The sequence below is a fragment of the Dendrobates tinctorius genome, unplaced genomic scaffold (genome assembly GCF_039654945.1).
Source record: "Dendrobates tinctorius isolate UK_male_01 unplaced genomic scaffold, ASM3965494v1 ptg000028l, whole genome shotgun sequence".
Classification (NCBI taxonomy): Eukaryota; Metazoa; Chordata; class Amphibia; order Anura; family Dendrobatidae; genus Dendrobates; species Dendrobates tinctorius.
In genome coordinates this window covers 70,328,168-70,345,600 of record NW_027361696.1, presented here as the reverse complement: position 1 = coordinate 70,345,600, position 17,433 = coordinate 70,328,168, and the positions used below count along the sequence as shown (strand labels likewise).

Genomic DNA, 17,433 nt, shown 5'->3' with positions numbered 1-17,433 from the left:
CACTGGGTGAGCGAATATATGATCTACTCTGGTATAGACTAAGTGACTTGGAGAGAAATAAGTAAAATCTTTGACCGAAGGGTTCCTCTCTCTCTATAAGTCTACCCACTGGTAGTGGGAAAGGTGTTTGTGAAGGAGACCAAGTCTGCTGAAAATGCAGTAGGTGAGGGAATTGGGGGTTGGGGATCTGTAGACTAAGGCCAAGTGCACACGATGCAGATATCCAGCGGATCCGCAGCGGATTTTACCGCACAGAAACGCTGCATATCCACATTGTGATGTACAGTAGCATGTAAGTCAATAGAAAAAAAAAAACGCTGTGCAGACGCTGCAGATTTTTCTGCGTGGTTTTCTTGTGGTTCAAAATATGCAGCATGTCACTTCTTTTGTGCGGTTTTCCACCTGCTCCATTCTCCAAATCCGCAGGGGGAAATCCACAGGGGAAAACCGCACAAAAACCGCAAGAAAAAAGGAAGAAATCCGCAGGAAAAATGCAGGTCATTTGACCTGCGGATTTCTTCAATTCTGCGCGGAAAAATCCGCAGGGCCAAAAAGTAGGTCTGCACTTAGCCTTATCCAGTTGAGAATTGAGTATACAGTTTGAGTTGCCACAGAGCAATGTAGTGCATTGAGCATGCTCAAAGACTAGGTCTAGCAGATGGGAGAGAAAGGTAGATTGATGAGTGTTGGGGGCGTAAAAGGAAACAAAGGTCAACAGTTCATTTGAAATGATGCCAGTCACCATTAGGCAGCGGTCATCTTTGTCCGCCACTAATGATTTAAATGCAAAGGGACAGATTAATTAAAATAAATGGCTACACCTTTGGTTTTATTTGAGGCACTGACGGGATAGAAAAGTGGGTAAGAGGGGGACATGAACTTTGGGTATGATGTTTTAGAGAAATATGTTTTTTGAAGGCAGATCACATCTTCTTGTAAAGATCTATAGTAGCGGAAAGTTTAGTGCGTTTGGGCTGGGAGTTAAGTTGTGTGACAGAATGGTTAGCAACATGGTGCTGAAGATATTTGGGTCGCATAAGAAGGCTCCATCTGTGGCCTATAATTGGTTTGGGATTGGTAAGTGGTTTCATTTCCTCTCAGACCAATAAGGGGGTTGAAGGTTGGGTTAGAAAGGACATTTGAAGCAGCATAAATGAAATGTAGGAAACAAAGAAGGAAGCATGGGCGTGTCAAGTAATGAAGATGGCTGAATATAATGTGCTAAGCAGCAGGGTGTAGTAGCACTGGTGGATCATGTAGGTTTGTAAGGAACAATGAGATCCAATGTATAGTAAGTATAGTGGGGTTTTTGGAAGGGGTTGGGATGGGCTGGGTTAGCTTAACAAGTATTGAACCTACTATCACAGAAGTGTCTGCATCCTCCACTGCGCCACCAATGAATCTAGCACATACTCCATGGAGCCCGGCTCCTCCTGAACTCATTGCTTACACTGGGCATTGACTCTAAACTGGACCCAATAGGCTCTATGTGATGTTTCATTGCGGTGACACTACTTACCTGGTTTTCCCATGATGCTTTTTTGAAAGGGCGACTATATGATAAAGGCCAATGATTGGCCGAAACGTCGTTTAAATTGTCGCTTCACCTATCAGCACCAAATAAATACTCACCTGAAGCATTATTTTTCTTGCATGTGTGCAGTGATTTTCTCTGAACTTATGCTTATGGGACCTGGGTGTCATGGTTTGAACAGGGTTCTTGCCCTGCACTCACAGGGTTAAGTGTTCGTGGCCTCTTTCTGGATCTGGGAGGGGTATTTATACTCACTCTTTACCAGGGTTCTCTGTCAGCTATACTGTTGTTCTGGTGTGTCTGACCCCTGGTGTGCGTGTATTCTGCGTTGCTTGTTTGCTTCCCGTGTATGACCCGGCCTGTTCCCTCACTCTGTACTCCATCTCTCGCTTTGGTACTATTGTCTTCTCCGGTTCTGACCTCCTGGCTTGGCTATCGTTACTCCGTTACAGTTTGTCCCTATTCTACCATCTATTGCCCGTTCTGGTTTTCTGACCTATTGCTACATCCTGACTATCCTTTCTGTCTTAACCCCGTGGTACTGTATTGCTATCTGGTGCTTTGACCCTGGCTTCATCTGGTTTCGTTCTCTGTCTATGCCCCTTGGTAACATTGTCCCGTAGTTACCTTTCTAGGAGTTTCCCTGCAGCTCCTAGATCTGTGGAGCTTAGGCCACGCCCCCAGCAGTCATGTGCTTCAGGTCCTGATACTCTGAAGCACGCATCGTCACCGCTGCTGCCCCGCTCCACAGGTATCTTTGAGTACTGTCTTTGTACTCAGGACACCCGCACTGGCTCAGTGAGCAAGTGCAGTGCGGTGTTCCTGACATTATAGCTGACCATTTCAGTATTTTTTCCCCCCTCTGAGGGAAAAAAAAAAAAAAAAGTGTGTTATCCTCATGGATCCCATAAAAGCTTTGGCTGGTCAGGTCAAGCACCTGACCCAAATGTTCCACAAACTTAATGTGGAACAGCGCACGATGGCCCAGACCCAGCAACAGTTGGTGGATACGGTACAGGGGGCTGCCGCTACAGGGGATTCTTGTGCTGGGGATAGAGATGTGTCATTGGCATTCCCAGAATCTCTGGTCAAATTGCCAGACCTTTTCTCAGGGGATAAAAAGGAGTTCAGGTCTTTCAGGGAAGGATGCAAGCTGTTTTTTACTCTGAGGCCCCGCTCCTCCGGGGATGAGTTCCAGAGGGTGGGGGTCGTCATTTCCCAACTTCGTGGGGCTCCACAGGCATGGGCTTTCTCTCTCTCTTCCTCTGCTCCTGAACGCATGTCTGTGAATTTGTTCTTTGAGGCTCTGGGGCACATTTATGATGAGCCTGATAGAGTGCATCTGGCAGAGGATATGGTGATGAGTGTGACACAGGGAAACAACTCTGCTGAATGGTTCTGCTCTGAGTTCAGACGCTGGGCAGCGGAGGTCTCCTGGGATGACGCTGCCCTCCGGGGTTTGTTCTGTAGAGGCCTGTCCGAACGTTTGAAAGATGCCCTAGCCCTTCATCCTCCACCGGATTCTTTGGAGGACGCTATGATCCAGGCTGTCCGCATGGACCGTAGGCTGCGGGCAAGAGGGGTCATGCTGCAGGAGACCCCTTTATTCTCCAATCTGAGAGACGCTGCATCTAGTCCTGAGCGCATGGAGGTTGGTGTCACGTCATTGGAGGAAAAAGAGAGGAGACACCGAAGAAACAACCAGTTGTGCTTTTACTGTGGATCCGCTGGACATTGGAGAAGGAACTGTCCTTCTTGCCCTTCAGTGAAGCCGTCAGGAAAACGACTGAGTCTGGGTAACAATCGAGGAGGTTGCCCAGACTCCCAGGTACCCTTTTACTCGCTTACTAAAATTCTGCTTCCGGTGGAACTGGAACTTACAGGCGGTCCGGTTGGGACTACCGCCTTTGTTGACTGTGGTTCTTCTATTAATCTGATCGATGCCAAAGTTGTGACTTTTCATAAGATAGGGACAGTCAGGTTAAAAGATCCTGTTAAAATCGTGGCAATTGATTCGTCTCCTATCACCCAGGAGGGAATTTGTTTCATGACTGATACCTTTTCTCTGAAAGTGGGTTCCACTCACGTGGAAAAATTAAGATGTTTTGTCATAAATAATCTGCCGGCTGGACTGATACTGGGTATGCCTTGGCTTCAACGTCACAATCCTACTATTGACTGGGTCACAGGGGAGATCATTCAGTGGGGTTGTATGGCTAATGGTCTATGTTGTAACTTGACAACCCTTGTCACCCCAGTAAAATCTGTGTCAGTGTCGTCTGTCGATCTGGAAGGTATTCCGGAGTGCCTGAAAGATTTTGAAGACGTATTTTCTGAAAGTGAGGCTGAGGCGCTACCACCACATAGACCCTTTGATTGTGCCATTAATCTAGTCCCTGGAGCCAAGTTACCCAAGGCTCGCCTGTTCAATTTGTCCAGGCCCAAACGTCTAGCCATGAAGGAGTACATTACTGAGAGTCTCCGCAAAGGGCATATTAGGCCTTCTGTTTCACCTGTGGCAGCGGGCTTCTTTTTTGTTAAGAAAAAAGATGGTGGTTTGCGGCCGTGCCTCGACTTTCGGGAATTAAACAAGATTACTGTGAAAAATGCATACCCTCTCCCCCTAATTCCTGATCTATGTAACCAACTCACCGGGGCCAAGTGGTTCTCTAAACTGGATTTACGTGGGGCATATAACCTTATAAGAGTCCGTGAAGGGGACGAATGGAAAACAGCATTCCTGACGACTGAAGGGCTGTTCGAAAACTTGGTTATGCCCTTTGGTCTCACCAATGCTCCTGCTGTTTTTCAGAATTTTATTAATGTAATTTTCTCTGATTTAATCGGTCGTTTTGTGGTTATCTATTTGGATGACATTCCGGTGTACTCGGTGGACAGTCAATCTCACTTGCACCATTTGCGGATGGTTCTCATGAGACTGAGGGAGAATTATTTGTATGCCAAGCTGGAAAAATGCTCATTTTTCATGCAAGAAGTATCCTTTCTGGGGTTGATTGTGTCAGGGGAGGGGTTCCGCATGGATCCTAAGAAAGTCCAGGCTGTTACGGAGTGGGTGCAACCTCATGACTTGAAAGGGTTGCAACGATTTTTGGGCTTTGCCAACTTTTATAGGAAATTTATTAAGGGCTTTTCGCAGGTGGTAAAGCCTCTAACGGACCTCACTCTCAAGGGAGCTGATGTAAAAAATTGGTCTGTAGCTGCAAAAAACTCTTTCATGACATTAAAAAAGTGCTTTTCTTCAGCCCCTGTATTGGTACAACCCGACCCGTCAAGACCTTTTGTCGTGGAGGTTGACGCCTCGGAAGTGGGGGTGGGGGCAGTTTTGTCTCAGGGCCCTCCTACCCTTACTAACCTGAGGCCTTGCGCCTTCATCTCTAAAAAATTTTCCTCTGCCGAGAGAAATTACGATGTCGGCAATAGAGAGTTGTTGGCGGTAAAGTTGGCTTTTGAAGAATGGAGGCATTTCTTGGAGTGGTCTGTTCATCCCATTACAGTCGTCACTGATCACAAAAATTTGGCCTATATCGAGTCTGCCAAGAGATTGACCCCAGACAGGCTCGGTGGGCGCTTTTTTTTTCTCGTTTTCAGTTTACCATCACATTCCGCCCGGGATCTAAAAACATCAAGGCTGATGCCGTATCCCGAAGCTTTGATTCGGTGTCCCCTCCAGAACCTCCCTCCTCCATTCTTCAGCCAGGAGTAGTGGTGGCCGAAATCTCATCTGAGTTACAGAGAGAGATTTTGGAGGCCCAGGCTGGGGCTCCTGGTGGTAAACCCCCGGGTAAATTATTTGTACCGGAACGTTTCCGTCTCGGACTTATGCAGGAATTTCACGATTCTGTATTGAGTGCTCATCCTGGGATTGCAGCTACCCCGGGGGCAATTGCGAGGGATTTCTGGTGGCCCTCTATGGTAACAGATATTAAAAAGTTTGTGACTGCATGTGGGGTGTGCGCTCGTTCTAAAAGTTCTCAGGTCCGGCCGGCCGGGGAATTGGTGCCTTTGCCAATTCCGGATAGACCATGGACACATTTGTCCATGGATTTTATCACAAATCTTCCTCCTTCCAGAGGCAACTCGGTGATATGGGTGGTGGTGGATAGGTTTTCAAAACAAGCTCACTTTGTACCTCTCCCTGCGTTACCATCTGCTGAAACCCTGGCCCGCTTATTTATGCAGCATATAATTAGGTTACATGGAGTGCCTATGAATGTGGTGTCAGACAGAGGGGTACAGTTTGTAGCCAGGTTCTGGAGGGATTTTTGCAAAAAGCTGGGGATTTCGTTGTCCTTCTCCTCTGCCTACCACCCAGAGTCTAATGGACAGACGGAGCGCACGAACCAATCGTTGGAGCAGATTCTGAGATGCTTGGCCTCTTCCAGGCAGGAGGACTGGTGTGAGGTATTGCCCATGGCAGAGTTTGCATTCAACGGTCGTGTGAGTCAGTCTACTGGGAAGTCTCCTTTTCAGGTCAACTATGGCTTTAACCCACATTTTGGAGAGTTTTCCCGTATGGATTCAGGTTGTCCTGGTGCTGAGGATGTGACACAACGTCTTAGAATTCTTTGGAGGGAGGTTCAGAAGAATATTTCCAAGGCCCAGGAAAACTATAAACGGTTTGCTGACAGGAGGAGGGGGCCAGGTCCAGCATTTGCAGTAGGGGAGAAGGTGTGGCTATCCACCCGCAATATCAAGCTTAAGATACCTTCTATAAAGCTGGGCCCCAAGTTTATTGCCCCATACAAAGTTGTGGAGGTTGTTAACCCAGTAGCCTACCGACTGCAGCTGCCCACCTCCTTTAAAATTTCTAATGTCTTCCACAGGTCCCTGTTAAAGCCTGTGGGGACGGTGAGAGAGGATCCCTCATCAAATGCTCCGCCAGTGCTGGTAGAGGGGCAGCTGGAGTATGAAGTAGGGCGCATTGTTGACTCCCGGTGGGTGCGCCGGAGACTCCTGTATCTGATACACTGGAAGGGGTACTCTCTGGAGGATCGGTCATGGGTTCCGGCCAGTTCGGTGCATGCCGATCGTCTGGTGCAGGCTTTCCATGCCAGATACCCAGACAAGCCTGGGGGTCCAGTGGCCCCCCCATTAAGAGGGGGGTACTGTCATGGTTTGAACAGGGTTCTTGCCCTGCACTCACAGGGTTAAGTGTTTGTGGCCTCTTTCTGGATCTGGGAGGGGTATTTATACTCACTCTTTACCAGGGTTCTCTGTCAGCTATACTGTTGTTCTGGTGTGTCTGACCCCTGGTGTGCGTGTATTCTGCGTTGCTTGTTTGCTTCCCGTGTATGACCCGGCCTGTTCCCTCACTCTGTACTCCGTCTCTCGCTTTGGTACTACTGTCTTCTCCGGTTCTGACCTCCTGGCTTGGCTATCGTTACTCCGTTACAGTTTGTCCCTATTCTACCGTCAATTGCCCGTTCTGGTTTTCTGACCTATTGCTACGTCCTGACTATCCTTTCTGTCTTAACCCCGTGGTACTGTATTGCTATCTGGTGCTTTGACCCTGGCTTCGTCTGGTTTCGTTCTCTGTCTATGCCCCTTGGTAACATTGTCCCGTAGTTACCTTTCTAGGAGTTTCCCTGCAGCTCCTAGATCTGTGGAGCTTAGGCCACACCCCCAGCAGTCATGTGCTTCAGGTCCTGATACTCTGAAGCACGCATCGTCTCCGCTGCTGCCCTGCTCCACAGGTATCTTTGAGTACTGTCTTTGTACTCAGGACACCCGCACTGGCTCAGTGAGCAAGTGCAGTGTGGTGTTCCTGACACTGGGGTTCCTTTCACTAGCATCGTTTCGGAAAAAGTCGAATGCTAACCATTTTTTTCTTCCTAGTTTGTGCCATAGACCCTGATGTTACTGGAAGGTCCACAGGAAATTTCATACGAAATGCTGTTAGAACGATATGTACACCACATGCTTCATGCCCACTGCAGCTTGAACCTGAATTTCACACGAACCTCACACTAACTCCGACTGACAAAACCAGGAAATGTTTCCCCTTCTTGCTTGACCTACACCTTGCCATGCTGGGCTGGTCCCAAATATTTGACTGTATCTGTTCCTGCAGTCGGTTGCTGGGATGACCTAACCTTTCACCTACATTCAAGCACACAGCTTGCATTACTTTCCTATATTAACATTTACACAATACGTATACTATATCTATCAATTATACACTAAAAAGTCCACCACTGCCTATCTGCCCTAATGTTCCTATCGCTGAACTGAGTATACGAGGTTACCTTAGGCATTATCAATACAGTACCCACACAGCAGCATCAGTACTTATAAAACTCCATGCATTTTACATTACATTTTACACACTTCACATTATGCAATTAAACGCACTAAAATCCAAGTCAATGTTCACACTACAATTGTTATCGTCGGGGGCAGATATACAAAAGTATCTGTCACACCCTTACACAGGAACAGAAGGTCCTGTGTCTATTCTTTGCGCAGTATGGAGGAAGAAGGGGGGGTGAGGTTGGAGCGTCAGGACAGACTGCTATGGTGTAGGTGCTATAAGATGACATCTTTGGGGGAGAGGAGATCCTACAGAGAGCACGGGTCAGGATGCTCACCTCTTTCACACTCCGTTCCCGAGTGAAGGTGTCCGGTGTTCTGCACTGAGTCTCCGGCACTCGGGAGTTTCAGGCAATAACTACAGGCCTCTGGCTATGCTGAATGCAGGTCTCACAGGATGTTGGCGGTAAAACCTCAGTTCCTTACCTATGTCTTTGGTGCACCCATTCATCAGCACTGTGGGGGATATAGCATTTCTCTGCTCGAGGCTGAGACAAGATCAGACCCGAGGAGTTGAATGGGCAACAGACCCTTGTCAGCCAATGTAGAGCACCTGGCTGGAAAGGTGTCCCACGGCTACAGGCCTCGGTCAGTGTCCGAGTGCCAAAGACGTCCACTAGAGCCATCCAGATGGTTTCGCAAGGGTAGGGTAAGAAGGTCAGCGTGGTCCATGTGTGGGGGTTTTAGGCACCCTTATCCAGGAAAAAAGCTTTTTGAAGAAAGTATAGGGAAGAGATCTGTGCTCAGGCACATCGTCCCTGCTTGATGACTAGTCCACGTCCCGGATTTTACAACTTTAATGTCTCTAGGAGTCTATTCATTCAGATGTTGTGTTTTCCAGCACTGTAGAGATATATGACATTATCTGGACACATTTACAAGGAGACTGATTTTCCCTCCCCTGCAGAGCGTGGAGGGAGAGCAGCACGAGATGGCAGTGGAGCTTCTGAAGGCGGCACAGGGAACGGTAAAGCTGGTTGTACGCTACACGCCAAAAGTGCTGGAGGAAATGGAGGCCCGCTTCGAAAAAATGAGGACGGCTCGACGTCGACAGCAGCAGAATAGTTACACGTAAGAGAAGAGAAGTATATTTGCCTACCATAAAGTTGTTGAATAGGATAGGGAAAAACTTACTGGTCACTGGGGCTCTGACCTTTCAGACACCCACTAATCCTGAGAACAGGGCTCTGCATGCCCTTCTGTATTCATTCTTTATGGGACCACCAGAGCTAGACAGGTATAGCCTGATATTTTCTAGCACCTTCTGCTTATTCAGTGTCTCCGCAGAGCTTGACCTTGTGATTTGTTTACTTGTCAGTGTAGTCATTAAGGCAGACCCTGTACAGTAATCTGATGTGGGGAAAACTAACTTTTCCATTGCGTTATGAGAGCACAACTAAGTAACTAAGCTGTACTTGTTGTTTCAAGTAACAGAATAAGTTGTGATGTGCGTGCACACAAAGATTAGTACTATTTTTTACATTATATCACTTGTATCCTGCATATTTCACCATTTTTCCCCTCTGCGGTCTCTATCATTAATATTCAGTTTTCTCTGAGCTGGTGGGGCAAGACTAACTGAAACAATGTCTCCCATACACAGCACACAAATAAGACATAAGATACTGGTGCTTTCTTGCCTCTAAATAGCACCCAAACAGAAGCCACATCTTCGAGAAGTTCTGAGCAGTGTAGATGTGAATCCAGCCCTGGGAGGAGAAAAAACACTTACTAGTAAGGAGAGGTACCATCTATCTGCTCTTTCTTCCTGCTCTAAAGAATAGGAATCTGTTATTCGACCACCTCATAGTGAGCTGTGTGAATGCGCTGTAACATCTGTGAGAGACAGAATATCTATCTATGCATGCGCCACGCCTGGGAATGACTATGTATGTGCGATATGGCAACTTATGTGGCATACTAATCTGGCAGACCTCTCGTGCAGGCATCATCATTCCCGGGGGGCAGTGCATGAACAGATGGATATACCAGCACTCACAACGTCATTAGGATGTTACTGTGCTGGATCCAGTGTTGGTATCTGTGTGAGATATCAGCCATGGGAATCAGGTCAAAGAGATGAACAACTTGTCAATCAGTGGCAGGAGGTACTACAACCACGTCGGGAATAATTAAACCACATTAATGGTATGGTTACGTTTCCTAACTCAATATCTCACAGCTCATTTCTTTTCCATAGTATAGACCGCCGAATCAAATATTTAATCGTCAACTTATACAATGGGTTTCCATCTGCCACTTCACTGTGTCGGAGATTATCTTGCCGCCCTGTAACAACACTTCACTTCCACACCATTTACCTTTCCTTCTGCATCACTTATGATCCTCCTTGTGAACACATTTAGAAATGTCCAGGGAAATTGTTAAGGTGTGAGAAAAATGTACAATCTTATACACAAGCGAAGCTCAGTAAATAGTATTTGCTTTATGGTACAAGGATATTAGAAGGTACTGAGGAGCTGAAATGTGGGGCATCCAGAATCTGATTTGGCACAGGACATTCTGCTGACTGCTCCCTGGTTTTTGCCTATATAGGATCTGGTCATCATGGCAGGGTGTCTCAGGGTGCATGTGCACAGTAGTCACTGACTGATGTGTAGAGGAGAAGACCGGGTTGTGGGTGCTGACAGGGCACTGGGTCTGGAACTGCTGGGGCCGAACCTACTGTTTCCGGGGGGGGAAGGAGATTGGAGATGGAGCAGACCCTTAACCTGTCTAGGAGGGGCGTGGTGAGCTAGGGAGGTATAAAAGGGTTTGCGCGTGAAAAGAAGGGGCTTCCCACCAGGGAGAGGAGTCGGTGAGAAACCGCGTTGGGCTGCGGGGAAAGATAGGCCGCATAGTAGCGATCATTGGCCGAGTGCGGCGAGGACTCCCAGGTTTCGGCGAGCGTGCGAAGGAATGCACGCCGAGTGGAGGATTGCGATGAACACAACTATGCTGCGCTGCAGCATAACAGACTAGGGGCTCAGCGGGTAAGACCGGTGACCACCCGCTGCCGCCAAAAGTGAGACCGACTTGTTAGGCGGGGAAGGCTGAAGAAGTAAGCACCGGCATCAGCCAGCCGCCAACCAACCATCTGACTCAGGAAAAGAAATGGTCAACCGAGTCACGCTAAGTGGAATTAATATATAGACTGTCATTCTGAATTACTCTTTCCCTGTTTACCCCTCAGCCTTTACCTGTTTATTTCCTGTTGCTTCCTGCGAAGAGGTTACCCCTGTATTGATAAAATGAGTAATTGTTATCCCCTGCTCTGTGCTTCTGCGTCACTGCATCCGGATACCTGTGTTACATTTGGCATATTCGGCAGGATGCAGTCCTTGGACACAGATGCTGCAGACCAGTCCACCATGAGCACCCCGAGGCCTAGCATGCCATTGGAGGTGATGCTCAGCAATCTCCCAAAGTTCATGGGGAGTAATATGATGTTGTGGGACTGGACTGAGAGGGTTGAGCATGATGTGGATGCACCCTATACAAGCTGAGATTGTTTTAATGGCCCTGGATGGTGAGGCCTGGTACTCTGTTATGTTCTGCCCCCTCCATGAGTGGGATACTTGGGGATAAGGTGGTGCAGATCCTAGAAGTGATGCGAGAGAGCTGCGGATGCAATTGTTTCACCGCGTTCAGAGAGAGTGAGAGACTGTGACTCAGTATATCAATGCATTGAAGGAGGTGCATGCGCACATCACTAAGAGGGATGATGTGGGTGTAAGGAGGTGGCAGGTCCCCTCAGTGTGCCCTCGCCTCCTTTCAGTTGTTTATTGTGTTGTATATGTTATGAATCTGTAAATGCAATGTGTATGTCCCTTTTAAATGTAATGTGTTAACTGTTGTGGGCTGGACTTGCAGCCACATGGTTAGGGGGAAGCTGCTGGTTTCCTTCCAGTTCTGCCTGGAACTTTGGACAGGCCAGACGTCTATTAGACAGGGCACTGCCAGGCCTCTAGGATGGGAGGGAACTGTTGCCCTGGATCCCACAGGACAGAGAAAGGGGACTTACAGCTTACACGATGGGTCTCCAGGACTATAGGAGGGCCCCACGCTGATGGGGTCTCAGGCGCCCAGATTCCAGCGTGTGGATTGTTGTGACTTTTGGCTTCTGCGACCGCTGTGGGTATGATTGCAGCCAGTGTCAGGGAGAGCAGTGATCCAGTGGTGTACTTTTGTTTGCCATCTTATTCTCATCGACCTGTTCCAATAAAAGTTATTTGTTTTCTCCATTGGACACAGTTGCCTCATCTACCTTTGATTTGCCCGGACTACTGCAATTGGATCAAGAACAAGGTACGTCGGTTGTGAGGAAGATTGCGTGGGTCTCATCTGTCTATGTGCAAGGGACCAGGGGAGTGCTCGCTGATAGTTGGCTAAGTGGACTCTATTCCTGTACTGTGCCTTTAAGAACCGGGCTTTGACTACCCTCCCCTGGTCGCCCTTGTTACATGGGAACCATGGGAGTGGGGCTCCCTGATAGGATATTGAGAGATCAGTTTGTGTCGGGTCTCAGGGACGTGTCTCTTAAGCAGGCTTTGAGAGAATGCCTGCGCACTAGTCAACGTATGACCTTCCTAGAAGTAGGGGCAGAGGCGCATGTGGGAGCAGGAACAGGGGTTGGTGGCCATAGCACGGATGGTCCGGAGCAATGAAGTACCTACCCCACCCACAGCCAAGCTGTAGTGGGCCTGAGAGATCACTGATTGGGTGGATCAAGGAAATGCTGTAGATATAGTATATCTTGACTTCAGCAAAGCATTTGACAAAGTCTCTCATACAATCCTTATTGAAAAAATGACTAAGTATGGAATGGACAAGGCAACTGTTAGGTGGATTCATAGCTGGCTTAGTGATCGGACCCAAAGAGTGGTCGTAAATGGCTGCACATCCAGTTGGAAGAATGTCTCAAGTGGGGTACCACAGGGCTCTGTCCTGGGCCCTGTATTGTTCAACATCTTTATCAACGATTTAGATGAAGGAATTGAGGGTAAACTGATTAAATTTGCTGATGACACAAAGCTAGGAGGGATAGCTAATACTAGAGAAGAGAGAGAGAGGATTCAAAAAGATTTAAATAAACTGGAGAAGTGGGCAGTAACTAACAGAATGGTTTTTAACAGGGAGAAATGCAAAGTACTACATCTGGGCAATAAAAATGAAAAAAGCATATATAGAATGGGAGGAATAGGGCTAAGTGACAGCACATGTGAAAAAGACTTGGGTATACTAATAGATCACAGACTGAATATGAGTCAACAGTGTGATGCAGCAGCAAAAAAGGCAAATGCAGTTCTAGGATGTATTAACAGAAGCATACAGTCTAGATCACGTGAAGTCATTATTTCCCTCTACTCCTCTTTGGTCAGACCTCATCTGGAATATTGTGTCCAGTTTTGGGCACCACATTTTAAAAAAGACATCAACAAACTGGAGCAAGTTCAGAAAAGAGCGACCAGAATGGTGACCGGTCTGCAAACCCTGTCTTATGAAGAAAGGTTGCAGGATTTGGGAATGTTTAGTTTGCAAAAGAGAAGACTGAGAGGAGACTTAATTGCTGTCTACAAATATCTAAAGGGCTGTCACATTGTAGAAGGATCAACTTTATTCTCATTTGCACAAGGAAAGACTAGAAGCAATGGGATGAAACTGAATGGGAGGAGACACAGATTAGATATTAGAAAAAACTTTTTGACAGTTAGAGTGATCAATGAGTGGAACAGGCTGCCACGAGAAGTGGTGAGTTCTCCTTCAATGGAAGTCTTCAAACAGAGGCTGGACAGACATCTGACTGGGATGATTTAGCGAATCCTGCTTTGAGCAGGGGGTTGGACCAGATGGCCCAGGAGGTCCCTTCCAACTCTACGATTCTATGATTCTATGATTCTATGATCCGGGGGAAATTACAGTACAAGAAATGTGGAGTGAATGGTTCAGCTTCAGAAGAGCCCCAGCTCCGGCCCAAGAACCGTCGAAAGCAGCCCCCTCACCAAGAGACAGGAGTGATGTAGGGTCCCACCCTTCCGTCGGACCCCGTCAGGGAGTGAGACCACTTAGTGCAGAAGGGGACCCAACTTACTACAGATGTGGAAAGACAGGACACTACGCTCGAGACTGTGCGAGCCAGGGTCGGTCCCTGCTACGGTAGCCGTTAAACTAGTGAGCTCCGTGGCTGAGTGACGCAGCCCGGAGCCTGAAAGGAAAGGAGAAAGACGTCCCGTAGGCATAGTTTCCGCGATCACTGCTTGATTGACACCGGGTCGCAGGTGACCACCATACCGGAAGTTTACTTTAGGCAACATTTCCCAGAAGTTTCACGGCCAGAGTGGGGGTCAATAATTAGTTTGACAGCAGCCATCCAATGGCCCATTCCGGTCGCCAGGGTGGTCTGGATGGAGATCAGAGTGTGCGGGAAGGATGTAGGCCGTAAAGGGGTCATTTTAGTTGCAGGAAATGTCGGCTGTGGGCCCGTAATGACTCTCGGGATGAATGTACTGAAATAGATGGGACAGCTTCTGATCAATGAATCACCAGAGCCCTTTTTGAACCAGTGAAGCCCCAAATCCCTCAACAGAAGGTGTTTCAGCAACTGACCCAAGCTGCCCAAGCTAAGGAGACACTGGGGTAAGAAAAGTCTTAGGGAAGGTGATGGTTCCTGCGGCTGCGAAACTTACCCTACCGCCTGGCCAGGCAGTTCTCACATTTACCAGTGTGAGCTTGTACACCCCTTGAGGGGGTGTAAGTGCAAATAGAGCCAAGATCAATGGATCAAGTGCCCACTGGACTGCTCATAACCCGGATATTAGCCACAGTCCACGACGGCAACATTGTAGTATGGTGCGTCAACCTGGGGAAAGACAGTCTCACCCTCCTACTGAAGGGTGAAGTGGCCCAGATCCTGGGAATGCCAGAAAAGTTAATCCGACCCGAAGCAGTACAACGGGCTGTCATGCGTGGAGATCCCTGGACTTTAGCCATTACAAAGGCACCAGAACCCCCTCCTGGCAGCATGAAGGAGGGTCATAGGATCTTAGAGCAGATGCGGGCTGAACTGACAGGGCTATCACCACAGAAGATGCAGCAAGTGGAAGATGTGCTAAAGTGTTATCAGGAGGTCTTTGCCAGCCATGAAGATGACTTTGGTTGCACTCAGACCATTGCCCATGAAATCCCTACGGGGTGTGTCACGCCAGTTCAGAAAAGACACCAACATATACCTCCCCAGATGTACAAAGAAGTGAGGGAGATGTTCGCTCACATGTTGCAGAGTGGAGTGATACGAAAAAGTCAGATTTGGAGGGACAGCTCTGAGACCCGGGGATCAGGTGCTAGTCCGGAAAAACTGCAGCCCCGGGAAAACTGGAAAGCCGATGGGAGTGAACCCTGCATTGAGTGACATGACGAGTCGGCTCTGATGGGCTGGTGTATGAAGTTCAGCCTGAACGGACGGACGGAAGGAGCGCTCACCCTAGTGGTCCATCGTAGCATGCTGCGGCCCTGCCTGTTCAAAGGACCCAGGGGTGGAGAGGAGTCACCGAAAACTACTGAGGCACCCACCTTGCCCCCAGACCCCAATGCTTCGCCACCTGTCACTCCCGGGGAGGTGAGCGCTGAGTTACCAATGCTTGAAGCCACAGAAGTGGCGAGTGCACTGGACCAGAGTAGCTCTCCGCCTCCCATTAATCAGTCTGAATTACGACGATCAGAGCGAACCACAGCTGGAGTGCCTCCCACCCGTTATGAGCAAGATCAGTTCATTTGGCAACGAATCATCCAAGAAGTTGAGAATTGTGAACACCTGATGAAAGAGCTCTCGCCCGTGTAATGGCGAGTTAATGGAGAGCATGGGGTGTCATACCCTGTGGGTGCTGACAGGGCACTGGGTCCGGAACTGCTGGGGCCGAACCTACTGTTGCCGGGGTGGAAGGAGATTGGAGACAGAGCAGACCCTTAACCTGTGTAAAAGGGGTGTGATAAGCCAGGGAGGCATAAAAGGGTTTGCGTGGGAAAAGAAGGGGGCCTCCTGCCAGAGAGAGGAGTCAGTGAGGAGCACCACTGGGCTGTGGGGAAAGATAGGCCGCAGAGTAGCGATCACGGCCGGGTGCAGCGAGGACTCCCAGGTTTTGGCGGGCGTGCAAAGGAATGCATGCCGAGTGAAGGATTGCGGTGGACTCCACTCTGATGCGCTGCAGCATAATGGACTAGGGGCTCAGCGGGTAAGACCGGTGACCGCCCACTGAAGCGAGAAGTGAGACCAACTTGTTAGGCGGGGAAGCTGGAAGAACTCAGCATTGGCCTCCGAACAACGCCGACCAACCTTCTGACTCAGGAAAAGAAAACGACAATCGAGTCATGCTAATGCTGGTTTCACACTTGCGATGGGCAGAGCTGCGGAGGGCTGCGTAGTTCCTCCGTTAAGCCCCGCCCACTGCTGCACCTCTTCCATTCAACTCCGCCTATGTCGGCATGCGTCCTGCGTACCTATCTTTAACATTGGGTACACAGGCCATGTGGGTGTACGCGGATGCCTCCGCATGCGTCGTTTTGATGCTGCATCGAACGCAATAATAATAAAATCATGAAGGTTTGAATGACCCCCCTTTCTCAAAAGAAATTGAAAAAATTAAAAAATGAACATATTTGGTTTTGCCACATCCGTAAAAGTCCAATCTATGAAAATATGAAAGGAGATAACCCTGTATATTAAATGCCATAAAAGAAAAAAACAAACAGAAAATAAAGAATTCCCTCCTTACTCTCCATGAAATAAGCAATAAAAGGCGGATGAAACAGTGAATGTTCCCCATAATGTTACCCAATATAAATAAGCGTTCACACAGCTCCATAAACGGAAAAAAGAAAAAAAACTTACAGGTCTCAGAAAATGTCAAAAAAATTTTTTAATTAAATTCTAAATTTAAATTAAAAGAAAATAAACACATCTGGCATCCTCGTGATCGGACTGACCTGTAGAATCATATTGCCAGGTCAGTTTTACCATTTATTGCCTGATAGAGATGTCATGTCCTAATTGGAGTTACAGCTTTACTACAACTGCAGAGTCACCACCTCGGGAACTATGGCAGTAAAATACAAATGTTCGTCAGATGATAGATACCCTCATATATCTTATCAGAGAAATGTTATTTCTCCACCTGTGAGCAACTTCATTCACTCCCCTCTGCCTCATAATTTAATTATTCACTCTGAAAGACAGCTGAAAACAAAAATGTCACTCACTGAGGTATCAGGGTTTTTTCTGTTTAGACAACACCTGTAACCTTTTAGTCTTGCAATAGTTTACGGTGTGTGTGTGTGTGTGTGTGTGTGTCTATATATATATATATATATATATATATATATATATATATATAATGTGGTGTGTATCGCACAGACAGAGGTCTGCTGCAATCTGAATCCCAGGACAGGTTGCTGGGGTATGTAGTCCCACAAACCTGTATTTCTGGTAAAGGACTGGATTTAGGGTCAACCAGAAGTGATGGGTGTGCTCCTGGAAAGACAGGAAGGTATTTTGTTACAAGCCCATTTAAAGCAAA

General features: G+C 47.8%; 1 protein-coding gene and 1 long non-coding RNA gene across 2 annotated transcripts in view; one reads left to right on the top strand and one right to left on the bottom strand.

Annotated features, from left to right (window-relative positions):
- The window catches only part of LOC141085529 (uncharacterized), a 60,397-nt gene that overhangs the window by 28,079 nt on the left and 14,885 nt on the right, over window positions 1–17,433 (bottom strand). The gene's annotated exons all lie outside the window — the stretch shown is intronic.
- Window positions 1–17,433, top strand: part of LIN7B (lin-7 homolog B, crumbs cell polarity complex component) — a 59,783-nt gene that overhangs the window by 31,566 nt on the left and 10,784 nt on the right. Inside the window, exon 5 of the mRNA XM_073570955.1 lies at window positions 8,772–8,935. Coding sequence (XP_073427056.1) covers window positions 8,772–8,935 — 164 coding nt within the window. The remainder of the gene's footprint in view (window positions 1–8,771; window positions 8,936–17,433) is intronic.